The sequence below is a fragment of the Syngnathoides biaculeatus genome, chromosome 4 (genome assembly GCF_019802595.1).
Source record: "Syngnathoides biaculeatus isolate LvHL_M chromosome 4, ASM1980259v1, whole genome shotgun sequence".
Lineage (NCBI taxonomy): Eukaryota > Metazoa > Chordata > Actinopteri > Syngnathiformes > Syngnathidae > Syngnathoides > Syngnathoides biaculeatus.
In genome coordinates this window covers 34786326-34810264 of record NC_084643.1, presented here as the reverse complement: position 1 = coordinate 34810264, position 23939 = coordinate 34786326, and the positions used below count along the sequence as shown (strand labels likewise).

The window sequence follows — 23939 nt, the reverse complement described above, 5'->3', positions numbered from 1 at the left end:
AAGGGCAACTGACACGTAAAGCATATTTTCAGTATGTTTTTAATTAAAAAAAAAAACAAGTCAGCCGGAACGGACCCATCCGTTTTTTCATGTTGTCGTATATGGATTTTTGCATCTCCCGCCATGAAAATACTCTCGAGGCATTTGTGTTGGAGAAGAACCAGGAAGTGACTTTTTTGCAGTAGCGGGGTTTTTATGTGTTTATATTCGTTTATACCTATTGTAGCAGTGAAAAATTACTTGTTGTTTTCATCATGTTAGCCAAAATGCTGGTTCATTGTATTGCTGGATTTTGCCCAAACACTCGGGAGGAGGGATTCGCTCTTCACACTTTTACGTTTTTATCGCCGGCGGGCTCGGCATTGTTCATCGGGGAGGTGGTTTGGCCGCGTACAGGAGAAGAAAAAGGAGCTCTCCCCCCTGCCGGCCACTGGTGTGTGGGCACCCCTGAAGTAGTTACTTCCCCCGCCATGGGTCCTCCTGAGTACGCTACATACCGTCATACATACTAGAGTCTGTTGTTAGTTAGAAGTGATCCACATATCATCTAAATAGGGCTCGAAACGATGGGGTAATATTGCCCCGGTCACTTCACTCGATTGTGAGATGTTCTCATCTTCGAAAAGAGCTTCCGTGTCAGAAGGGGCGTCGGAAAAATCAGAAAGTCTCTGTTGTTCCTCTCCCATAGCAGGTGCCACTACATGTTTTCAATGGCGACTGTCCCAGTCTGACATCTGCAAATGACGTTGCAGGCAATATGGCCACCACTGGGATGTCGAGTGAGACTTCTGCAACTTTGCGCATTAATCACACACTCTCCATTCATTTTTTTTTCATATGGACATTGAAGTGAATAATACTATATGTAGTTTTCATAACAATAACTATCTCTTTTAAAATGTATATATGGCTGTCAGTTGACCTTTAATATGTTGGATTCCTGCAGGGATGGACCACGTCCTTTTCAAGGTGGAGATCGTGTCCAATGAGGACAGGGAGTGGCACGAGTCCTTCTCATTGGTCCTCGGCCCTGACGACCCGGTGGAGGCGGTGCTGGGCGAGATCACCATGGCGACCGTCACCATTTTGGACCAGGAAGCTGCTGGGAGTCTCATCCTTCCAGCCCCGCCCATCGTAAGGAACCCTTTGTCATGTCATCAGAGTGATGGATATTTTTGTGATGTCATATCTTCACTAGGGGAACACGGAGACTGCAATAAATCTGCGATGTATTGTACTAAGAAAATATCATTTTTAAATATAGTTTCAACCCTCCCACATACTTTAAAAGCATTTTGAACCTTACTGGGGACTATCATAGAAATCACTCAATTAGAATAAAAGTTCTTCAAGTAAGAGGCAGAGTGTGTCGCTTCAAGGTGCTTGTCACGGCCAGTTGAAGTTTACAATAAAACTTACATGTAAAACAAAAAATTATTTGATTTTGTATATTTCATCAACTGAACTTTCGACTAAACTATATAATTTAGTCCTAACCAATGGCCAGCATAAAAATACCGTGAAAGAATACAAAAACAGAGTTTTTAGTCCTTAATAGCACATTTACTGTACTTTTGTGAAAAACAACAAAGTGAACCGTACAAAAAAAATGTACTGTGCTTGAAGTAAAAAAAAAAAATTCTATATGAATAGGTTTTTAAAATGAATAGGTTTTTAAAAAGTACTGCAATGGATTTTAAAAGAAGTTTAAATGCGATGTTGTAGCTACAAGAGTCATTCTAAAATGTTTGGCTTTATTTCATGTTTTAAAAAAACAATAAGCAAATCAGTGATTGTTTCCTGTGGTACTTAAGACTGCAAACTTCTCATGGTACTTGGACCACACATTGACAATCATTAGGTTCGTTGAAAGAAAATCAGCTGTCTTAATGCAAGCCAAGAATGTAAAATGCCATAGAAGGGATAACCAAAACCAGCACAGATGTTTGGGTAGTTATAAATCTTCAAACAACTGCTACTTTAACACTCATTGGGCAGCAAAATATGGAAACAGCATTCTAGTAAAATTTTCAACCAAACCATGTAATTTCATCTGAAAATTTGAAGACATCTTAAAGCTAATCTATAATGTGAAATTCCAAAGATACACTAATATAAATAAGGATTGATGTTGCCATAATTAAAAACCTTGAAACAACTGTTACCTTACCATACACAGCACATAAATGCAGCAATATACAGAAGCATATATTCTTTCGGTACTGTGGGAACAATACTGTCTGTACTTGCTCTTTATTATGCTGCATCTCTTCCAGTAACACCTTAGTGCTGCCTGGCATGTTGCGGCACAGTGTGGTACTACATTGAAGATGCACACTCTTAATTTGGACTTTCCTGTATACAGTAAAAAAGACATTTGAAAAAATTTGACCCTGTTGATACCCGCCATGGTCCTCAGGTTGTCTCCCTGGCCGACTATGACCACGTCCATGAGGTGACCAAGGAGGGTAGCAAGAAGACGCCCTCCCCAGGTTACCCACTGGTGTGCGTTACGCCATGCGATCCACACTACCCCAAGTACCCAGTGATGAAGGAGCGCTGTGAGGAGGCAGGAATTAACCAAACACAAGTACACTTTTCTTGGGAGGTGGCCTCGCCCACCGACACCAACGGGGCGCGCTCACCCTTCGAGACGGTGACCGACACCACGCCATTCACGGGCGTCAACCACATGGTGAGACAGATTTATTAAAGCAGTTTAGTTCTCAACATTCTTTTGTATTATGTGGGAATGGAACAGAGTCATAGAATTGATTGATTGAATTTCAAGGTGTTTCATTCATTTATTCAGCTTCTTTACCATTTATCCCCACTGGGGTTGGAGGGGTGCTGGAAACTATCCCAGCTGACTCTGAGCAAGAAAGAGTCAAGGAACACCGTGAACTGGTCCCCAGCCAATCGCGGGGCACATGTAAACAAATAACTAGTTGCACTCACATTCAAACCTACGGGCAATTAAGTCTTCACTTAACCTGCTGTGCATGTTTTTGGGAAGTGGGAGGAAACCCCGGAGTAACCGGAAAAAATCCATGCAGGCACGGATGAACATGCAAATGCCACATAGCTTGAGTCCTCAGAACTGAGAAGTGGACATCAGTCAAATATGTCTCATTAAGATAGTGTAACGAAGCACTTGTGAATGACGAGTTGAAAGATATATGTTGTGTTTTTTTTCAACAATGTGTGACCAGTCCAGAAATCCTAGGGATAACTTCCATCCCATTTCCAATCTCTGCTTCCCGTCTAAAATATTCAAACATGGAGTTGCCCACCAATGCAAATCCAACTTGTCCTCCTTTCACTTATTTGAGCAATTTCAATTTGGCTTCCGATCAAAACACAGCATCGAAACGTCCCTTCTCACAATCTCCAATGAACTCCTCCTCCTCTTCTGAGACTGGAAACCTTGCCATCCTTATCCTCCTTTCCCTTACTGCCCTCTCCTTGTTCAAATCATCTCTTTCTGACCGGCCACAATTTATTCATACAAACAACTGCACTTGACCTCCTGCCCTTCAGTCCCAAGCCATTCACCAGGGCTCGGTGCTTGGTCCTCTTCTGTTTATCTTTTACATACACATGGAAACTTGGACTGTTCAAATAGCAGGGTTACATTTTTGGGAGTTGATTTTAACTCCCATTGTGTCATTTTAAAGGTGTTTGGTTGTTAAATGGTGTCAGGAGTAAGGGTTACAGCTTGGAGTTAATCACACCCTGTTATCCTAACACTCCAGAGTTTATGAATTTGGCTCTGCCAAATCCTATTGTCATATAAAATAATAAGACCAAGATAAATCGTTTCAAAATGAAAGCTGTTTTTTTTTTCAGCTAGATCTCGGGCCTTAGTCAAGGTAGAGATAATTATGGAACTCTAATTAAAATCTATTAGGTTTTAATAGATTCTAATTAGACTAAATAAAGTTCAGACCTTCTAATAATAAGTAGGTCTGAACTTTATTTGAGGTTAATCCCAGACACCATTTGTAACTACCTACATGTTACAAAATAACCAACTGTAACTAAGTTACTCTAACAAAGTAACTATAACTAAGCAACTATTAAAAAAAAGACCTGATTGTAAATTTAAATTAATAAAGTAAATTAAATGCATAAATATCTGGAAAATCACACAAGAACATCTGAACTTTCTGGAGTGTTAATCAGGGGCACTGTAAAATGGTGGCGGGTGTGTGCTGACTCCACTTTGATTAATATTGAGCGCAGCCACATTGACTATTTGTAACTAAGAAACTATACATAACTGCATCTAGGTAACTGGTAACTATGGAACAATGTAAAAGTAACTAAATGATTCTAAATGTAACTAAGGCTGCAATTGGCCAGTTCATGGTGTACCCGACCTCTCACCCGTAGATAGCTAAAATAAGCTCCCGCAGAGCCGTGACTCTAATGAGAATAAGCGGTACAGAAAATGGATAGATGGGGCTAAGAAACTAAGACATCAAAGTACATAAAAGGCAGAAAGTGCCTAATAAAACATCTGAACATTATTTGGGGTAAATCAGAGGCACTTAAACAAGTGCCAGGTGCTGACTCCCATTCAACATGAGTTTGAACATGAGAAATATTATGTATACTGGTAAATATCAAACACCCAGATAAACAGTTTTAAGCGGGTGTGCACACTTGTACAAACACATCATCTCATTTATTTTTACTTGCCCATTGAATTTGAGTTTGAATTGAGTTGCACACATTATAGATACATGATTGGTGGAAAAAGTTGGCATTGTCAGTAAACAGGAATGTGTACTGTACACTTTTTTTTAACCACATATTGGTCCAGCACTACTACTGTACAGTAAATATACTGTGCTTGTGTTCTCAGGTTCTGGACAGCATCTACTTCAGCCGGCGCTTCCATGTCCGCTGCGTGGCACAAGCTCGTGACAAGGCAGGTCACCTGGGAACGCCGCTCCGCAGCAACATCGCCACCGTGGGAACTGAAGGCTCCATCTGCCATACGCCCGTCACCACTGGGACCGCACGAGGATTCCAGGCGCAGTCGTTCATCGCCACACTCAAATACTTGGACGTCAAACATAAAGAACACCCCAATCGGTGAGAGAGAAGTTTACGTTTTGTATCCGATTCTTTTTGTACAAAATTATTTATTTTACTTTATTTTATTTAAAAAATAAAATTAATTCATAAAAACACATTTAAATAATGTTACTGTATGAAAAATTTTCCATTTTTATTATTCACAAAGCTCTACTAGAATTTGCTTAAATATTTTTTAAATGTTGAAATATGCATGTACTTTCTTATTTATAAATTTTTATTTCAATAAATTCTTTACAAAAACAATTGTTTCTTTTTGAAAATTATTTAATAAAACAACATTTCAAAACATTTTAGTTTAAATTGTCCGTTTTACTTGACTGCCAATGATTCAAGTATTTAATGAAATATTTCAAATGTACTTTTTATTTTACAATTTTTTATTATGAAAAATAATTGTATAATTAGTTGCTTTACTTTTTCTATTTTATTTTCATCCATCCATCCATTATCCAAGTCGCATATAGTCACAAGGAGTGTCAGAGCCTATACCAGCTAGGAGGCGGGTTACACCTGAGCTGGTTCCCACCCAATCCCAGGGACACATAAGCAAACAACCACTCACACAAAATATTCACACCTCCGGGCAATTTAGAGTCTTCAATAAATGCATGTTTTTTGGGATGTGGGAAGAAACCGGACTGCCCAGACAAAACCCACATACAAACTCCATATTCAGGCTCTCCTGATCATGTCAGTGCTCGCAAAGCCAATCTTTACCCACCCCTGTTGTGAAACCATTCAAGCGTACAATGTATTTCTCACTTTTAGGATCCACATCTCAGTGCAGATCCCCCACCAGGACGGCATGCTCCCCCTTGTGTCCACCATGCCGCTTCACAACCTCCACTTCTTGCTCTCCGAGTCCATCTACCGTCAGCAGCACGTCTGCTCTAACCTGGTCACGCTCAAAGACCTGAAGGGCCTCTCGGGTAAATCAAACCGCCACCTCTCCCCAAGCAAATGTACTGTCACTCAAGCAAAATCACTACATAGTTTCCAAGTCCTTGATCAAATTCCAATATGACGTTGGTCCAGTGTTCCACTGCATTAATTTTCTATATTCAATTCTGCAACTGACTTGAACATGCCACTCAAGTTTGCAGAGGCTTTATTATGAGAGTAAGTCACATGTGGGCAAGTCATTAGTCCTGAATAAGTGTGGCAAAAATCAAGCAAGTGATAAGTCGAGTCATAACTCCAAATAGCTTGTCTTGCAAAAAAAAAAAATGTACACCCACTTTAAAAATTACATTTTTTTACGTAAACAGGCAACACTTTAGTCTTGTTCATTCCCAACTTCTACCTGCAGAGACGGGTTTCCTGGACGATGTGTCCTACGACAGTATCTCCCTGGGTCCGGGCTTCGACCGGCCGTACCAATTCAACCCCAACGTCCGTGAGGCCAGAACCATCCAGTTGTACAAGCACCTAAATCTCAAGAGCTGCATCTGGACATTCGATGCCTACTATGACATGACTGAGCTCATTGACGTCTGTAGTGGCTCAGTCACCGCCGACTTTCAGGTAAGTATCACTTTTGCATGAGGTGGGAGCACCGGGCCTCGCGCATGGCAAAATTGCATTGCTTGCTTTGGAAGACTTGCCAGATGGGCTTTAGATTGACACCCTCCAAATTCGTGTGAATTTCATCAATGGGAGGTAACACCGCCACGCCCACGAGCCACTTTGGCTGGTTGAGTTCATCCACCCATCCATATATCCATCCATCCATCCAGCCATTTTCTTCCGCTTTTCCGGGTCGGGACGCATGGGAAGTAGCTTCAGCGGGGATACCTAGACTTCCCTTTCCCCAGCCACTTCTTCCAGCTCTTCCGGAGGGATCCCATGGCGTTCCCAAGCCAGCTGAGAGACATAATCTCTCTAGCATGTCCTGGGTTGTCCCCGGGGTGTCTTTCCGGCGGGACATGCCCGGAACACCTCACCGGGGAGGCATCCGGGAGACATCCAAATCAGATGCCCCAGCCACCTCATCTGGCTCCTCTTAATGCAGAGGAGCAGCGACTTGACACTGAGCCCCTCCCGGGTGACTAAGCTTCTCACCCTACCTCTAAGGCTGCGAAGGAAACTCATTTCGGCCGCTTGTATCCGGGATCTTGTACTTTCGGTCATGACCCACAGCTCGTGCTCATAGATGAGGGTAGGAACGTAGATCGACTGATAAATTGAGAGCTTGAGAGCCTTTCAACTTAGCTCCCTCTTTACCACAACGGACCGATGCAAAGTCCGCATAACTGCAGACGCTGCACCGATCAGTCTGTCAATCTCCCGCTCCATTCTTCCCTCACTTGTGAACAACACCCCAAGATACTTGAACTCATCCACTTGGGGATGGATCTTATCCCAGACCTGTAGAGGGCTCGCCACCCTTTTCCGAATGAGGACCATGGTCTCACATTTGTAGGTGCTGATTCTCATCCCAGCCACTTCACACTCGGCTCTGAACAACTCCAGTGAGAGTTGGAGATCACGGCTTGATGAAGCCAACAGAACCACATCATTTGCAAAGAGCAGAGATGGAATGCTGAGGCTACCAAACCGGACACACTCTACGCCTCGACTGCGCATAGAGATTCTGTTCATAAAAGTTATGAACAAAATCGGTGACGAAAGGGCAGTCCTTGGCGGAGTCCAACTCTCACGGACTTATTTCCGGCAATCTGCACCAAACTCTGACAGCGGTCGTACAGGGACCGAAGAGCCCGTATCAGGGGGTTGGGTACCCTATACTCCTGAAGAACCCCCAAGACTCCCCGACGGACATCGTCGAACGCCTTCTCCAAGTCCACAAAACACATGTAGACTGGTTGGGCGAACTCCCATGTTCCTTCGAGGATCCTGTCGAGCGTGTAAAGCTGGTCCACTGTTCCACAACAAGACAAAAACCACATTGCTCCTCCTGAATCCGAGATTCGACTTCTCGATGGATCCTCATCTCCAGTACACCAAAGGTCTATTTTGGGACGCTGAGGAGTGTGACCCCCCTATTGTTGGAACACACCATCCGGTCACCCTTCTTAAAAAAAGGGGACCACCACCCCAGGCTGCCAATCCAGAGGCACTCTCCCCGATGTCCACACGTTGTTGCAGAGGCGTGTCAACGAGGACAGCCCCATAACATCCAGAGCCTTTAGGAACTCTGGGCGAATCTCATCCACTCTAGGAGATTTTTAACCACCTCGGTGAGCTCAACCCCAGAGATCAAAGAGCCCGGCTCCGAGATCACCCAGACTCAGCTTCCTCATTGGAAGGCGTGTTGTTGGAATTGAGGAGGTCTTCGAAGTATTCTCCCCACCAACTCACAACAACCCGAGTTGAAGTCAGCAGTGCCCCATCCCCACTACACACAGTGTTGACGGTGCACTGCTTCCCCCTCCTGAGATGCCGGACGGTGGACATGAATTTCCTCAAAGCCGTCCTGAAGTCGTTGTTGAGTGACAAGGAACTCTGGAAAATGACTAGCAATGGTGGCTGATGAGGAAGAAAGTTAATTAATCTCAAACCAAACTTGCCAGCCATTTTTTTCTGAAAACTGATATGTTGCAGTATAATGAAACATTAAATATTAAATAAAAATTGAAAAAGGGTCACTTTTGAAGACTGGAAAGCAAAGCAATTATTTATTTAGCGTCAGAGTCAGTAGACCATTACAGTAGTCAAGTTTTCTTGAGATAAAAGCATGGTTAGCTTTTCCTGGTCAGGTTGGTGCATGCCAGCCTCCACTCTAGATATGTTCTTCAGTTGGTGGAAGGCTGTTTTAGTAGTAATTGATTTCATATGACTGTTGAAACTCAGGTTGGAATCTATCAGTTCACCAAAGCTTTAGTTTTGAAAAATAAAATTCTGAGGAACTCAAACAGATACAATATGTCTATTCCATAATCTACTCTTCAAAGCCCACAGAATCTGAATTATACTTTGTAGTAGGAATCTGTGTGCTACCTAAAATGAAATAATGACATGGAAACAGTGGCCCTTAACCTTGCTGTTCTTTCAGGTTCGGGACTCGGCTCAGTCCTTCCTCACAGTTCAGGTTCCGCTCTATGTGTCCTACATCTATGTGACGGCGCCACGAGGTTGGGCTTCTCTGGAGCATCATACCGAGATGGAGTTCTCCTTCTTCTATGATACCGTGCTTTGGAGGACAGGTTGGATGGTTTTAGTTTGTTTTAGTCCAACCAAATTGGTTGTTGTGTTCTATTGAGTTGATCTTTGATATTTTGCAGGCATCCAGACTGACAGCGTTCTCTCTGCCAGACTGCAGATCATAAGGATCTACATCCGCGAGGATGGACGGCTGGTCATCGAGTTTAAAACGCATGCTAAATTTAGAGGTAAGTGATAAAACTTGGGGGTCTTGCCTTTTTCTGCGTCAGTTGTATGCGTGCTACTTAGTTTCTCCCTCCCCCATCTCTCTAGGCCAGTTTGTCCCAGAACACCACACTTTGCCTGGACACAAGTCCCACCTGCTAGCGCCGGACCACCTTGGGGGCATCGAGTTCGACATCCAGTTGCTGTGGAGTGCCCAGACCTTTGACTCACCCTACCAGCTATGGAGAGCCACAAGCTCTTACAGCAGGTCAGCTTCCTGATTCCTACAGTATCTAGTCAAGGGAGGTTGGATACACAATTTATGGCAAAACACGAGAAGACTTTGGACAAGATTTTTTACTGGGTCTCTGGGGCACATAAATGGTGAGAAGTCCTGTCATTGACCCTTCCCAACGATGTTAAAAAGCTCACTGAGGGTGTGCATGTTATGTGATCAATTACAGTATAAGTTTTAAATTGATTCACTTGTCATTTTATAATCTCAAAAGGGATCTTAGGGACTTTATATAGAATTATCTCGACTTCACACTTTTGAGTTGAAGCTAAACATTAATTTCCTAATTCTTTGATGATAAATATTAGTTGTCTCACTCTATATAATTGTAATAGATTTGAAAAGCAGGACAAAGTGGTTAAAATTGACCCCTCCGTACAGGGCACTTAACCACGCCTCCTGAAGTTACGTCACCCCACGCTTGCTAACCTCAGAAAAACAATTAGCAAAAAATGGCTGCGCAGGAAGAAAAGACGAGTGTCACGGCCCATCGGAACGAGAGTAGGACCCAAATGCAGGACTCGGACGATGCAAGGTAGTTCAAGAAGAAACGTTTATTATATGCCGAGGTCGGGGGTCGAGCAGGCAGTCCGGTGCAGCAGCGGTAGTTGGGACGTCGGGCGAAGAGAGCAGGTGAGCGGCCAGGCAGGAGTCAGTACACAGGAGAACAATCAAAGCAGGCAGAAGTAACGACAGGAGTCAGGCTTACAAGGTTGGTCGGAGAACAGGCGAAGGTCGGTACACACAGGTTGTCGATCAGGGATATGAGTGTGCTGGAACGGGACATGAAGCTCAACGAACTGGCAGCGGCCAGTTGTCATCGGGGTCATATAAATACATAGCATAATCAGGCTGCATGAGGCGCAGGTGTGGACCTCCCAATCAGAGCAACCGCGGACACCCGCACAGGAGCGGCAGGATCATGACAACGAGAGCGAAATTGTCCGATTTACCAGCTGATTTTTCACTCGCATTCTTACCGAATAGTGAAATATCGTTGAAGAGCAGACAGCAGGGCTTCAAGTATTTCAGCGAGGGGTATTTCAATGGTATTTCCATGCATATCGACGGAGAAACCATCGATATTAGCGCAAGATTTTTCCGGAGGCAGAGGAAGACCGAGAAGCCACATAATATAATATATTATAACCCAAAGATGAATTCGTCATTGACAGTTTCCTATATTCGTGTTACCTATCAGACATGTGTGCAGAATCTGTTTGTGTATCTGTATAGCCATTTGAAAAGGAGGAAAAGAAGAAGTCGAGACTTGATTTAAGAGTTGTTTCTCTCGTTTTCTTTGTGTAACGTCACGCGCTCCCCTCAATAATTATTCTTGAATTAGTGCCGAACCTACGTAAGTCCCGACCGAGTACGACAATCACTACTTTAGTGTCCTCAAACATCCTTCCTTCAGTTTTGGTGTCTCGGTGCACGTCGAAGGCTTTTAGGACTCGCTAGTCCGGTTTAGCTTAGCTCGCTACCCGCCAACAAAGAGACACGTTTGTGCAGTCAGGTCCTCCCAAAGTATCGCTCAACACAGATCAAGTGCGTCAATCATTCACACGTAGCTATGTTATACAAGCGAAGAACTGCTAATTCATTTATATGAGACATGTATTGAAAATCAAATATAGGGCTTACCTTCGTGCAAACGTAGTCCGGTTTAGCTTAGCTTGCTCGCCGGCAACAAAGAGACACGTTTGTGCAGTCAGATCATCGCAAAATATCGCTCAACACAGATCAAGTGTGTCAATCATTCACACGTAACTATGTTATGTAAGCTAAGAACTGCTAATTCATTTATATGAGACATGTATTGAAAATCAAATATAGGGCTTACCTTCGTGCAAACATATCTGTTCCGATTGATTTTAGATAGATTCAGTTGATCATGCCGTCTTCCACAAAGTTTGATCCATCGAAGACACTTTTTATACTCGGTCTTCTGTTCTGGTTGATTTTAGATGGATTCAGTTGATCATGCCGTCTTCCACAAAGTTTGATCCATCGAAGACATTTTTCATACTCGGTCTTCGGTTTTGGAAAGGGTACGAATTGAACTCCACCAACTAGTCTATCAGGATTCCTGTCGTCACTATTACAAAGTCCGTGACTACACCTCTTAACAATATCTATTGTTAAGGAACCCAAATACGTGATAAAACGGTAACAAAAGCTATACTGGACCATGCGACTTTGTCAGAGGTAATGGCGGACGCCAACATTTATGCAGATCTCTGGCCTCTGATTGGTCAGCGACGCGGATAACGCAATTTCTATGGAGGGGTCAATTGCATGAGAGGGGTGCGAGTGTGTGACTCGCTCAGCATGGCAAACAAGGTGTGATTAGCGACTCATGCTGAGTAGCTGCGAGAATTCATGTGAATTGCTAAACACATTGACCAACAACACTTCAAACGTAAATTGCGGTAATAAATATGGATGCTTCAATTTGGCGCCAGGCCATGGAGTCTTGTCTTCATCAATGCGCCACTCCCCACAGCTGGGACTACCCGTGAGCCTGACTGGAGTGATTAAACAGTAGCTTGAAGCATTTTACGAAGCAGGGTTAAACTAAACCACTAACGCTGTCCACACACAGCAAAATGAGTGCTCACTTTTACTTTTTTCAGTAAGGGCTTCTGAGTTTTGATGCAAGTAATTTTGATCTGTGGCCAGTATTTGCTCTGCCACATCCTGTTTTGATTAGCCATTAGCAAGGTAGGGAACAGGCAGCGTGTACTCTGCTTGCCCCTAGAAAATTGGAATTAGTGCCGTCCGAAAAGTCACCCATTGAATAAGTTCAAAGTTAAATTCATTCCTGTATGATTGGAATCTTTAATTCCTGCAAGGTGGGAGACATCATTTGTGAGGTAACACATGATTTCATATTATGTGTGTGGGGACATCACACACATAGGGGCACATAGAATAAAAGGTGGAAGGGCATGTGCCCTCAATACGCTCCCTATTCCCCCACATCTGTTTCAAAACATAATGATCCAGGGACTGCGGAAATGGTAAGCATCCCATCTTTGACACTTTTCATCATAGAAATATGTTGGTTGCACTGTTGGAAAGCTCAGCCCTAAAATATCAAGTGAGAGGTGACAATCCCAATGTCATAGATGTAGGCAGGCAGGTCCAACCCTCATTAAGAGCACCACTAGAAATTCCATGACACCGCTTTTATGATAATCCCCTTCTAATCATAACAATCCCTAAACGGTTGGAACAATGGAAAAATAATCCTCGATATTTACCAACATCACAGAAGTATGTGTATTGCATTGCCGGACTTCCTAAATGTTGAAAAACTAAATTCAGACACTTCCTAACATCGTAAAAAGATGTGGATTGTACCATTGAAAAAACTCACTGCTAGAAATGTTAGTGGAGAAAGGAAAGTTGGTGTCTTTTAGAAAATCAGATCAAATGTTATTCACAATCGTAACGATCAGTGTACATCCATAACATTTAAATCCCATCTCTGATGGATCTTGACACCGATAGACATGGGTTGGGCTGTCGGAACACATAGCTCAACAGATGTTGGGTTAGAAGTAAAAAGTACAAGATCTCTGTTTGATAGTAATTTGCAACTGCAATGATGCATATTCAACCAAAATTGCACCGTACAGGAAGGATTATTCCGGAGAGTATACCGTCTTCCTGATCCCATGCACTGTCCAGCCCACTCAACCATGGATTGATCCCGGGGACAAACCCCTGTCCTGCACGGCCCATGCGCCAGAAAAGTATGTTGAAGGAGAACCATACATAGATTCTTGGAGTTTTTACTCATGGTTTTCCATATTTTCCTGCTTCCATCAGGTTTCTAGTTCCTATCGCTTTCCAGCAAACCAACCGTCCAGTCCCGGTGGTCTACTCGTTGAACACAGAGTTCCAGCTGTGTAACAACGAGAAGGTTTTCATGATGGACCCGGCCAGTACTGACGTCTCCATGGCCGAGATGGACTACAAGGGGGCCTTTTCCATGGGTACAGTACACCTAGAAAATAATTAGAAGACGCATACATTTTGACTCTACCCAAAACCATTAACTCATTGACAGAAAATTATTTGATGAAAGTGGAGTTAATTGGTCCTTCTGAACAATGCAAAAGAAAAAAAATCAAGAATCAATTTCCAAATAAAACTTTCAATTTGTGTATAATGGTGTGAATTAAAAGGTCAAGTTCATATGATACATTTGGTGTTATAATCCTCCTGGTCCCTGCAGGACAGATTCTGTACGGTCGTGTGCTTTGGAACCCGGACCAGAATCTGAATGCGGCCTACAAACTCCAGCTAGAGAAAGTATATCTGTGCACCGGCAGAGACGGCTATGTCCCTTTCTTCGACCCGACGGGCACCCTGTACAACGAGGGTCCGCAGTATGGTTGCATCCAGCCCAACAAGCACCTCAAGCATCGCTTCCTGCTCCTGGTAGCAACAGAACCCTGCATTGGACCTTCTAGAAATCTCTGGCTTCTATGTTCCTGACTGCAATCTCTCACACGACAGGATCGCAAGCAGCCAGATGTGTGTGACAAATACTTTCACGACGTCCCCTTCGAGGCCAGCTTCGCTTCAGACCTCCTGGAGTTGAACTCTGTGGCCGCCATGCCAGGCGTGGATGGCTTTACCATGAAAGTCGACGCTCTGTACAAGGTCTGTAGAGCTGTTGGTCGTTCCGTATTGTGGTGACACAAGACGGAAAGAAAGTAAAAAGGAACTGGGAACCACCTTTTAAATATAAATTGGGATTTTAGATCCTCGGATGTTGAGTCATATTGGATGACTTTCTGATTTCCTTAGTGCCAAAACAACCAAGTTACCACTGAGTTTTAAGCAGAACAAGACATTCACAAACTTGAGCTTTTGGAAACACGATTGACATTACTGCCTATTTTCTGACATGTGTTGGAATCAAACAAGCCCAGTTACTCCCAACAAGTGCCCGGTCTGCCCAATTTGAAATCCTATGGGCCACCAAAACCATAAATCCAAACTCTGATCAACTTAGTGTTCCATAAATTTGTGCAAAACAGTGTGTGTCTTTGTGAATTACAGTCAAACAGCTATTGTGGGTAACAAAATCAGCCGATTATCAGGGCTCCGGTTTTTAATTCAGAAGGTCTGGACTGGAGTGGCATGATTGAGGTATTTTAATGATGATAATAATAATGCTTTACACTTGTGTACCACTTTTCTAGACACTCAAATATGCTTTACAATTTCCTACATTGCTTCTGAACTCCTCTGTCACACTTTGATGGTGGTATAAACTACTTGTGTTAGGGTAGTATGTCGGAAACATGGCTGGCGTTCTGCGCTTTACGACCCCTCCGACCTCCACCAAACATCCAACTACATTTATTCCTAAGCCATGTGGGTTTAGTGTTTGGTCCAGGGACATAACGATGACGTGCTCGGGTCAGGTACGAGCCAACGACGCTCCGGGTGCAGGATATCTTCTTATCCTCGGTGCTATACCAGGCAAAAATGTATGCGGGTATAGTATTGAAATCATAATTTTGGTATCGTGACACGACTAACACACCCTAGTCTGTTGTTAGGTGGAGGCGGGACACCAGTGGTACCTGCAGGTGATCTACGTGATCAGTCCGGAGTCACGGTCCAGCCTGAGGATTGAGCGCTCGCTCACTTACCGGCTGCGCCGCCCCAAGCGGGACTTGGTGGACCACAGCGGGCGGCTGGTCTTGGATGAGTCGCTCATCTACGACAACGAGGGCGACCAGGTGAAGAATGGCACCAACATGAAGGCCCTGCGCCTGGAGAGCGGGCCCAGCGGAACCTTCCACGCTCAGGTGGGCCGCTCTGTTGGTGGAGGGGTGGCGACCGTGGCCCTCCTGCTCCTGGTCGGGCTGGCAACCTGTGTCCTGTTCCGACGATGTCACCGTCAGGCGAAAGTGAGTCATGATTAGCAGACGAGAGAATCAGAAAATCTGCATTTTTTTTTTCTTGCAAAATTGCAAAACGTTGCTTTTCATAGCAGAATTAGAAACGTTTTGTTTATTTTGTCAGTGAAATGTACTTTCACAGCTAAAATTTTGCTCGGTACGCCAACATGAAACAAGAATGGTAATAATAAAAATACGTATTCTATCATAAATACACTATGAAGAAAAAAATAAATGTGCGATAATATTATGTATAATTTTAAGAGTATAGATTATAATTTATAATTAAAAAAAATTCTTGCTATTAAAAAATAATCCATTAAAATGTCTTTTTTTCCCCCCTAAAACTTTGGCTTGTTTTTTGTAAAATTTTAAATAAATTATTCTTAAAATAAAATACTAATTTTTCATGTAATATTCAAACAAAATCTTAGAATTACAAAAATATTTTCTCATGAAATTATAACTTTTTTTCTCGCAACATTTTTCATTTTGTGCTCAAATTAATTTTTTCATGTATCGCGTGCGTGTCCATTGTCGAAAACAGAAAACATAAATACATTTTCCCATCAATTTTGTGTACTGCTTATCCTCACTGGACATTCTGGGTGCATTCTCATCAAATTACAATTCATTTCTTCATAAAAATTTAATATTTTTTGCAGAAATGACTGCTTCTTTATGGTCGTAAAATGATGACTTTTTGTTTAAAAAAAAAAAAAACCTCAGGCACCAGGCAAGAAGTCATCCGAGGAATACCCACTGGACACCAAGGTGGAGGTGTGCCTGGATAAGTGCATGGAGAAGAACTTCAGCAGCAAGCACTGCACCGTCACCAATGTTAACGTGTTCACCCGTAATCAGGAGGCCGCCGGCAACAAGGCCAAGGTCAAGCAGGTCAACCTGCAGGTCAGACTCCACAACAACCTCAACGATGGCACAGAGGTCTGAAACCACATGTATTTTTTTAAAGCTATTTTCTTACAGGAATGACATACTTGCTAATGTATTTTTGTACCACTTTGAAAAGGGAAAATGTGCGACATGTTTTGGTTTGGTTTTTGTGCTCATTCAACTGGGCTACCTCACACATCCGCAAAGCATTCAAAAGATGACGCCATTGTCGTTTATGGACCTGTTGGCCGGGTCCATGCTAAGATGGCTATTTTCTTTTTCTTTCTTTTTTTTAACGTCCTTTGTAGTCTAACTTAATGCATTTTTTTCCTTTCAATCGTGTTGACAGAGGTCATTTCATTACATTTCAGCACCCTCGGTGGCTGGCATTGTGAGATTATAATTAAATTTTTGAATGTAAAATCATTTTTGGGGGGTAAAAAAAATTAATTTATTTCTCAGAAAAAAATCCATCCAATGTCTTTCAACTTAAAACTCGTGCTCCCTAGAGAATGTCAATATTGCAACATCATTTTTGTTATAAAATTACAACTTATTTTCACATGGAAATATTTGTAAAAAATATTCTAAAAATCTACAATTGGCTGGCGACCAATCAAGGGTGTACCCCACCCCTCCCCCAAAGAAGCCCACAACCCTAGTGAGTATAGAAAAATGATGAAGTTGTAATTTTTTTCTTAACCTTATGCTATTTCTGTATACTATTTACTGTTTAGTTTGTGATATATAAAACTTTGAAATATCCTCTTTGATGTACAAACCCCAATTCCGGTGAAAAAAATGTAAATTAAAAACAGAATACAATGATTTGCTGATGCTTTTCAACCTACAGTACAATTGAATACACCACAAAGAAGATATTTATTGTTCAAACTGATGAGTGTTGCATTTTTTTTTTTTTTTTTTTTTTGCAAATACAGAATTCTCTCATTTTGAATTTGACAGGAGCACATTTCAAAAACTTGTCATTGTTAACTTGCACATCGATTAAGCCACAATTAATGCTGAAAGGTGCAGTACATTGACGTTTTGTACCACCATATGCTGCCATCCAAGCAACCTCTTTTTCGGGAACATTCGTCAAGAAAATTTCCAGCGTGGCTTTATTGTAAAAGAAGTAGCAAGTACTAGACTGGGCTTCCAGGAGTCCAGACGTGTCTCCCAATGAAAATATGTGGCACGTTATGGAAGTGAATGACTGGTTAGAGCGTCTGCCTCACAGTTCTGAGGTCCCGGGTTCAAATCTTGGCCCCCCCCCTGTGTTGAGTTTGGATGTTCTTCCCGTGCCTGCTTGGGTTATATCCGGGTACTCTTGTTTCTTCAAAACATACATTAACTGGAGACTAAATTGCCCTTAGGTGTGATTTTGAGTGCAACCGGTTGTTCGTTTCTTTGTGCCCTGCGATTGGCTGGCAACCAGTTCAGGGTGTACCCAACCCCTCGCCCGAAGATAGCTGGGGTAGGCTCCAGCGCTTTTTTGACCCTCGTGAGGATAAGCATTTCAGATAATGGATGGATAGCTAATGAAGAACAACATATGACAAGAGAGACCTCAGACTTTAGCAACCAAAGTTGTAAGCTTACAAAGCTTCAGCAATTAGTGTACTCAGTTCCCTTTCTAGCTTTTTTGGAAGGTGTTACAGTTATTAAATTCAAAATGAATTAATTTACAAAAAAAAATAATAACAAATTAAGTTTTGCCAGTTTGAACAATAAATATCATGTCTTTGTAGTGTATTCAACTGACTACGTGAAGGTTGAAAAGGATTCGTAAATCATTGTATTGTTTTTATTTGCATTTTATCGGACTTGGGGTTTCTTGTTGTTAGTACATGCTTGCTGCAAAAAAATTCTCCAGGCAATTACAATTTGCACGTAGAATTACAAATGTTTTTTTGTTTTTTTTGGGGTGGGCAGGGGAGTTGGGAAATTTGCCCATGAAATTTTAATTTCTCCTCAGAGAATTATGATTATTAATGACTACTTTTCTAAGGTTGGAGCACCACCAGTTGATTTTGACACACACTTGACAGCCTGTCGCTGTTAATCGGATCAAATTTTTTGTTCTTTCTAATTGTACAAAAAAAAAATCTTTCTTCGTGTGGACATCAAAGCACAAACTTTGTGATTGCGTCGTCAGATTCTACTGTATCAAGTCATGTCACTGTCAAATAATATTATCTCACGTATACTATGTCATATCGTATATATTATTAGGCATCAAGTACCTTATATGCTGCTTATTAAGTATCGATGAGATTCAAGTGCAATTATAACATCAATCTTTGTGCTATAACAAATAATTATTTATTACAGTATTATTTTGGATTACACTTGTATGGTGATGGGAAATATGTTTGATATCAACATTGTATTCAAGGTAAAGTCCAGGTTTATATTTATGATAAATCTGCATTGCGACGCGATGTGTGTTCCATCAAAAATTAAAACTATTTTTTTCTTTTCAGGGTTATTGTTATTATTATTATTTTTAATTTTAGCAGAATAATGCTTGAAAATGCATTATTAGTCACCATTGGCACAATCAGTATTTCTCTGTCAAATTATTTTTATCAAGCTAAATCATGATTCATCAAATATGAGAAAATTGGATCGGACAGGACAGACACAAATTAAACTTTCTCATAAATTAAAAAAAAAGTTTCTCATGAAATTCCTACCTGTTGTCATTTAATACTAGAATAACAATAGTAATAGTAAAATGGCTAGTTATTTCATAAAATTTGGACATTTTTCACAAAATTATAAAATCTTTTTGAAATGTACTTTTTCTCTTGTAAAGGTACGTCTTTTTATTGGCTATTTCACACTTTTACCTTTTAAAAAGAAATGGAAATTTGTTTCCAGTCATATGAATGTTTTCATAAATGTTGTCATGTTGTTAAGGAGCAATTTTTCCATGGGAAAATGTAACTACTTTTCTCATTAAAAATTAAAAATTTTTTTGGGAAAGATGCAACTTTGTTATAAAATGACATTTTTGGCGATAACATTTCTTCTTATAAGAAGATACCACATTTTTTTTCTATATAAATTATAATTTTGTTCTTGATGAAACTCCAACAATTGAGAAGGTTTTGGATAATTTTCCTTTAAAATTTCCAATTTATTCTTATGAAATATGTTGTCTAAAAACACGTATATTTTACTTGAAACATATTTTGGCAAAAAAATTACAAATATGTTCTTGTAAAAGTCCACCTTTTTTCCCAAATTGCAATTTAATTAAATTCTAATAATATTTTTAAAATGGTCATATATATATATATATATATATATATATATATATATATATATATATATATATATATATATATATATATATATATATATAAAATTTTCTTCATGAAACTCTTTTCTTGTCATGAAATTTTACCCTATTTCTCTTCTCCAGTTTTTTTCTTTTGAAAAAGTTGTACGTTTTCCCCTCATAAAATGTATGCTCATAAAAATATTGTTCCTCATTACATTACAGCTTGTTTTAATGACAAACATTTTCTCATAAAGTTCTATCATTCGTTACAACTACAATTATTTTCATATATATATATATATATATACACACAGACCCCTCCACCACAATAAAGTGATGGCACAAGGAGGGGCATTTTCCTTATTAATTAAAAAATATATGAAATGTCAGCTGTTGTGAAAATAAATTCAAAAATGGATTTGCTCTACCATGTAAGTGGGCAGGACAGTGTTGATATAAAACATATTTTTCTGTTATTTGAAGCCTTATAACACACACTCTGTACAGCGACATTCATTTTTATTCCTAGTTTGGACACCGCTGCCGATACTTGAACAAGTGCCGTTCAGTATTTGAAAATCAGTCATCCAAAGTGTTTTTTTTTTATTTTTCTCATGTGATCTAAACTAATGAAAAGTGTCTCGCCTTACTAACGATCGAGTGTGTGAATTGGGTTTGTGTGTGTCTGTGTGTGTGCATGCCTGTTCTTCCTCCCAAAGATATATTGGAAACTATTTGCCCTCACCATGTTTTGATACAGTACTGTATATGTGTGTGTATAAATATTATATACACACAGGGAATTCTAAAAATATGTATACACACTTTAAACAATGATATTTGTAAATTCTTTTACATGTTAAAAATGATTTGAATTATAATAAACATCAAGTTTCCAATTATTTAAAGTGTGTATACATTTTTTGGGACACCCTGTATAGAAATGTGCTAATCTTGGTACTGCTGTCTGAGTTAAGTGGGTGAGACCCTAACCGGCACTGCAAAGACAACCAAACTTTCTTGGTCTAACATCATGTCTTCTTTTTTTTTTTTTTGTCCTTGTGCCTGGGGCTGGAGGTGGGTAGGCTCGAGTTTGAGGAATTTCACATGGATTTTTGGTGCTATGATTATTTTGCTGATGACGCCACTGATACGACGCCTGTATTTGGTGCCTTTTTTTAGTCAATAAAGAAACTGTACAAGCCATCAGTGTGCTGCCTCGCCTTGCGTGTTCAGACGTGTTTGTCCTGAAAAACACAATAATTGCAGAAAAAAAATTAGCTCATCAAATTAAAGGAAATTAAAACTTGAAATTGCCGTGAAATGTTTTTCCTCATAAAATGTTCACTTTTTATTTCAAAAAACGGGAGCTATTTTATTGAAGAAATATTTCATTTTAATCCTATAATATTTCACCTTTCTTGTGAAAGAAGAATTTATCTTTTTCTTCCTCTCTTCCCTCTTTCTCTCTCCTCTCTAATGTTATTGTATACTGTATGTTTTCTAATGGTCACTGTATCTGATTATGATTTTTCTCAGTTGATAATACAATTTCATCTGTTTCAAAATGAAAGAATTTGAAGAATTGAAAGAATTTAACCTTTTTGTCAAAGGTTTTTTCTTATGATAAGATTAAAATCCTCCAAAGTCTACTATATAATGTAGAATTTTAACACATTTTAATAAAATTACTTTTTTTTTCTCAGAAAATGTCCACTTTTTCCTCATACCATTGAAGCATTTTTCCTGCAAGATTAAAAATAATACTGTAAAAATTCATTATTTTGACTGTATAAATCCAATTAAGATTACATTCTGCAAAATTACCTTTCTACTTGTAATATTTCTACTTTATAAACATCAAACATTTATCTCATGAACTACAACCAACCCTAAATTACATTTTTCATAAAATCAATTTTTCTCGAAATTATTTTGGGTGGAAATTACATCCCTGTTCAAAGGAAACATTTTAAATCCTAGAATTTGAACCGTTTTCTTCTAAATATTACATTTTTTTTTCTGCCGTAATTTTTTTTCCATAAAATTACAGTTTTACACAACCACAAAGTTGATCATGGAACTTTGACTGAGGGTGTCCCGGTGTCAAGTCCACATGCTGACACCCTTAATGCTTGAACATGGTGTTCTTTCTGGACAATCCGTGATGAGAACCCAAGTCCAGTAAGAGAGAGTCAGCTTGTGTTGACGGGGCTCCTCGCCAAGGTCCCTACCTTTGGCCACCGACTAGCTCACACTGCCCCCAACCCCTATGGCCCCTCCCACAGGTGGTGACCCCATGGGAATGGGGACCCACGCTACCCTTTCGCGCTGTGCTCGGCCGATCCCCGTGGGTGCAGCCCCGGACATCAGGCGCTTGCCTCTGAGCCCCACCTAGGGGGGGGTTACCTGCATCAGGGCAAGGAAAACCTGAATCTATTAATTTATAGGGGCACTAATGGTGCAGTGGTACATGGGCCTAATTTTGGTGCTGTCAGTGTGGGATTGATTCCCGCTCAGTGATGGTATCAATATCTGCCCTGCAACTGGCTGGCGACCAGTTCAGCGTGTAGTCCGTTTTTCACCCGGAGCTAGCTGGGTTCGGCTCTGGCTCTCCCGTAACCCTTGTGAGGATAAGCGGCTTGCATGATCAATGGGTGGGTTGTTGCGGTTTATGGAGTCGTACTTTGCCTGATCCCTCACATGGTACTTTTGGCAGTTGGCAACCCCACCATGTGTGTGACAACTTAACTCCTCGGATCATTGGGACACACAGACCCCTCCACCACAATAAAGTGATGGCACAAGGAGGGGCATTTTCCTTATTAATTAAAAAATAATTTGAATGAATTTGAAAATCATCAACTGGTTTTCTTATGGTACAGTTTGACTGTAACATGTGATTTCTCATAAAATCTAAGCTTTTACTTTTGTATACTTGCAACTTTCCCCTATGATAGCATTTTTTAAGTTAAATCTTCTCACAATGTTTTTTTCAATAACACAATTTTAGCAAAATGTAAAATATATGTATTTTAATTTTAGGGGTGGGACTTTGACGTATGACATTAATTAGTTTGAAAATGAATGCATTTGAACCACATTTGGTGTGCCAAATAACATTGAACGCTTGTTTGTGCACAATTTCCTGGTTTCACTGACGCAGACGTCGGCCTCGGCTACTAAAATGGAGGAATTGGATGAAACGGTTGCTTGGACTGATGGGATGCAAATAATGATAATAATCATAATAAAATAGATGAAACCCTTGATAAGCATGATTTTATGCAAATTCTGCAAAAGAGGACAAAGCACTTCAACCCTCTTACATGTGATCCAACTTTTCACCTGCCTAACAGAAACCTATAATACTGTGCAGAAAAAAACCCACAAAAAAACTGTCCAAAAACGGCACTTTAACTTAGTGTTTATTTTTGGCCAATGACATTTTCTCTCTCTCTCTCTCTCTCTCTCTCTCTCTCTCTCTCTCTCTCTTTTTTGGTATTAAAATGCATTTAAATGTTGTTTGACTTAGTTGTCCTCTGAAAGCTATTTTTATTTTATGTTTCATTTTCGGACATATATTGTTGCGTAATTTCAAAATGCGATTAATCAAGATCAATTATTGCAAATTAATTTAAGATGAATTATGGCCTGATTAATAATTAATTTATGATTAAGATTAGATTATTATATTAAATTAGATGGTATTACATTAATTAGAGATTATATTCGATTTTTTTTATTACCTCGGGACAAGCCGAAAGAAGCTTATTCACTTTTTTATTCAGTACCTAAAGAATATTCGTGCTGCGCTATCGCTCAGACACGCAGCAGTATCCAGTACAGTATGTTGACGTTGCAGTGTAGACGCACGTAATGACCCACAGGTGTCAGCATTTCCCTGCCAGGAAGCCATGGCAATAAGTGTGTCAGAGAGGAGACCCCCACCCCCCAATCCCGCCCCTTGTCTCTCTTTTTTTTTTCACGCCTTTTTGTCCAGGATGGGGACGTGTGCTCAGATGGCAGTTGACGTAAATCATGTGACCTGTATAAGCCCCGCCCCCTCTTACGCAATGTCACACGT

The 23939-nt window shown here is 40.5% G+C and overlaps 1 protein-coding gene across 3 annotated transcripts in view; it reads left to right on the top strand.

Annotated features, from left to right (window-relative positions):
* Nucleotides 1-19461, top strand: part of fras1 (Fraser extracellular matrix complex subunit 1) — a 211252-nt gene extending 191791 nt beyond the window's left edge. For all 3 annotated transcript variants that reach the window (XM_061816627.1, XM_061816626.1, XM_061816625.1), the window contains 14 exons: nucleotides 947-1134; nucleotides 2420-2695; nucleotides 4871-5103; nucleotides 5878-6038; nucleotides 6419-6633; nucleotides 9125-9275; nucleotides 9354-9461; nucleotides 9547-9706; nucleotides 13378-13494; nucleotides 13571-13737; nucleotides 13980-14185; nucleotides 14264-14410; nucleotides 15319-15672; nucleotides 16393-19461. In XM_061816627.1, coding sequence (XP_061672611.1) covers nucleotides 947-1134; nucleotides 2420-2695; nucleotides 4871-5103; nucleotides 5878-6038; nucleotides 6419-6633; nucleotides 9125-9275; nucleotides 9354-9461; nucleotides 9547-9706; nucleotides 13378-13494; nucleotides 13571-13737; nucleotides 13980-14185; nucleotides 14264-14410; nucleotides 15319-15672; nucleotides 16393-16614 — 2705 coding nt within the window. In that variant the 3' untranslated portion in view covers nucleotides 16615-19461. The remainder of the gene's footprint in view (nucleotides 1-946; nucleotides 1135-2419; nucleotides 2696-4870; nucleotides 5104-5877; nucleotides 6039-6418; nucleotides 6634-9124; nucleotides 9276-9353; nucleotides 9462-9546; nucleotides 9707-13377; nucleotides 13495-13570; nucleotides 13738-13979; nucleotides 14186-14263; nucleotides 14411-15318; nucleotides 15673-16392) is intronic.
* The last annotated feature ends 4478 nt before the right edge of the window (nucleotides 19462-23939 follow it).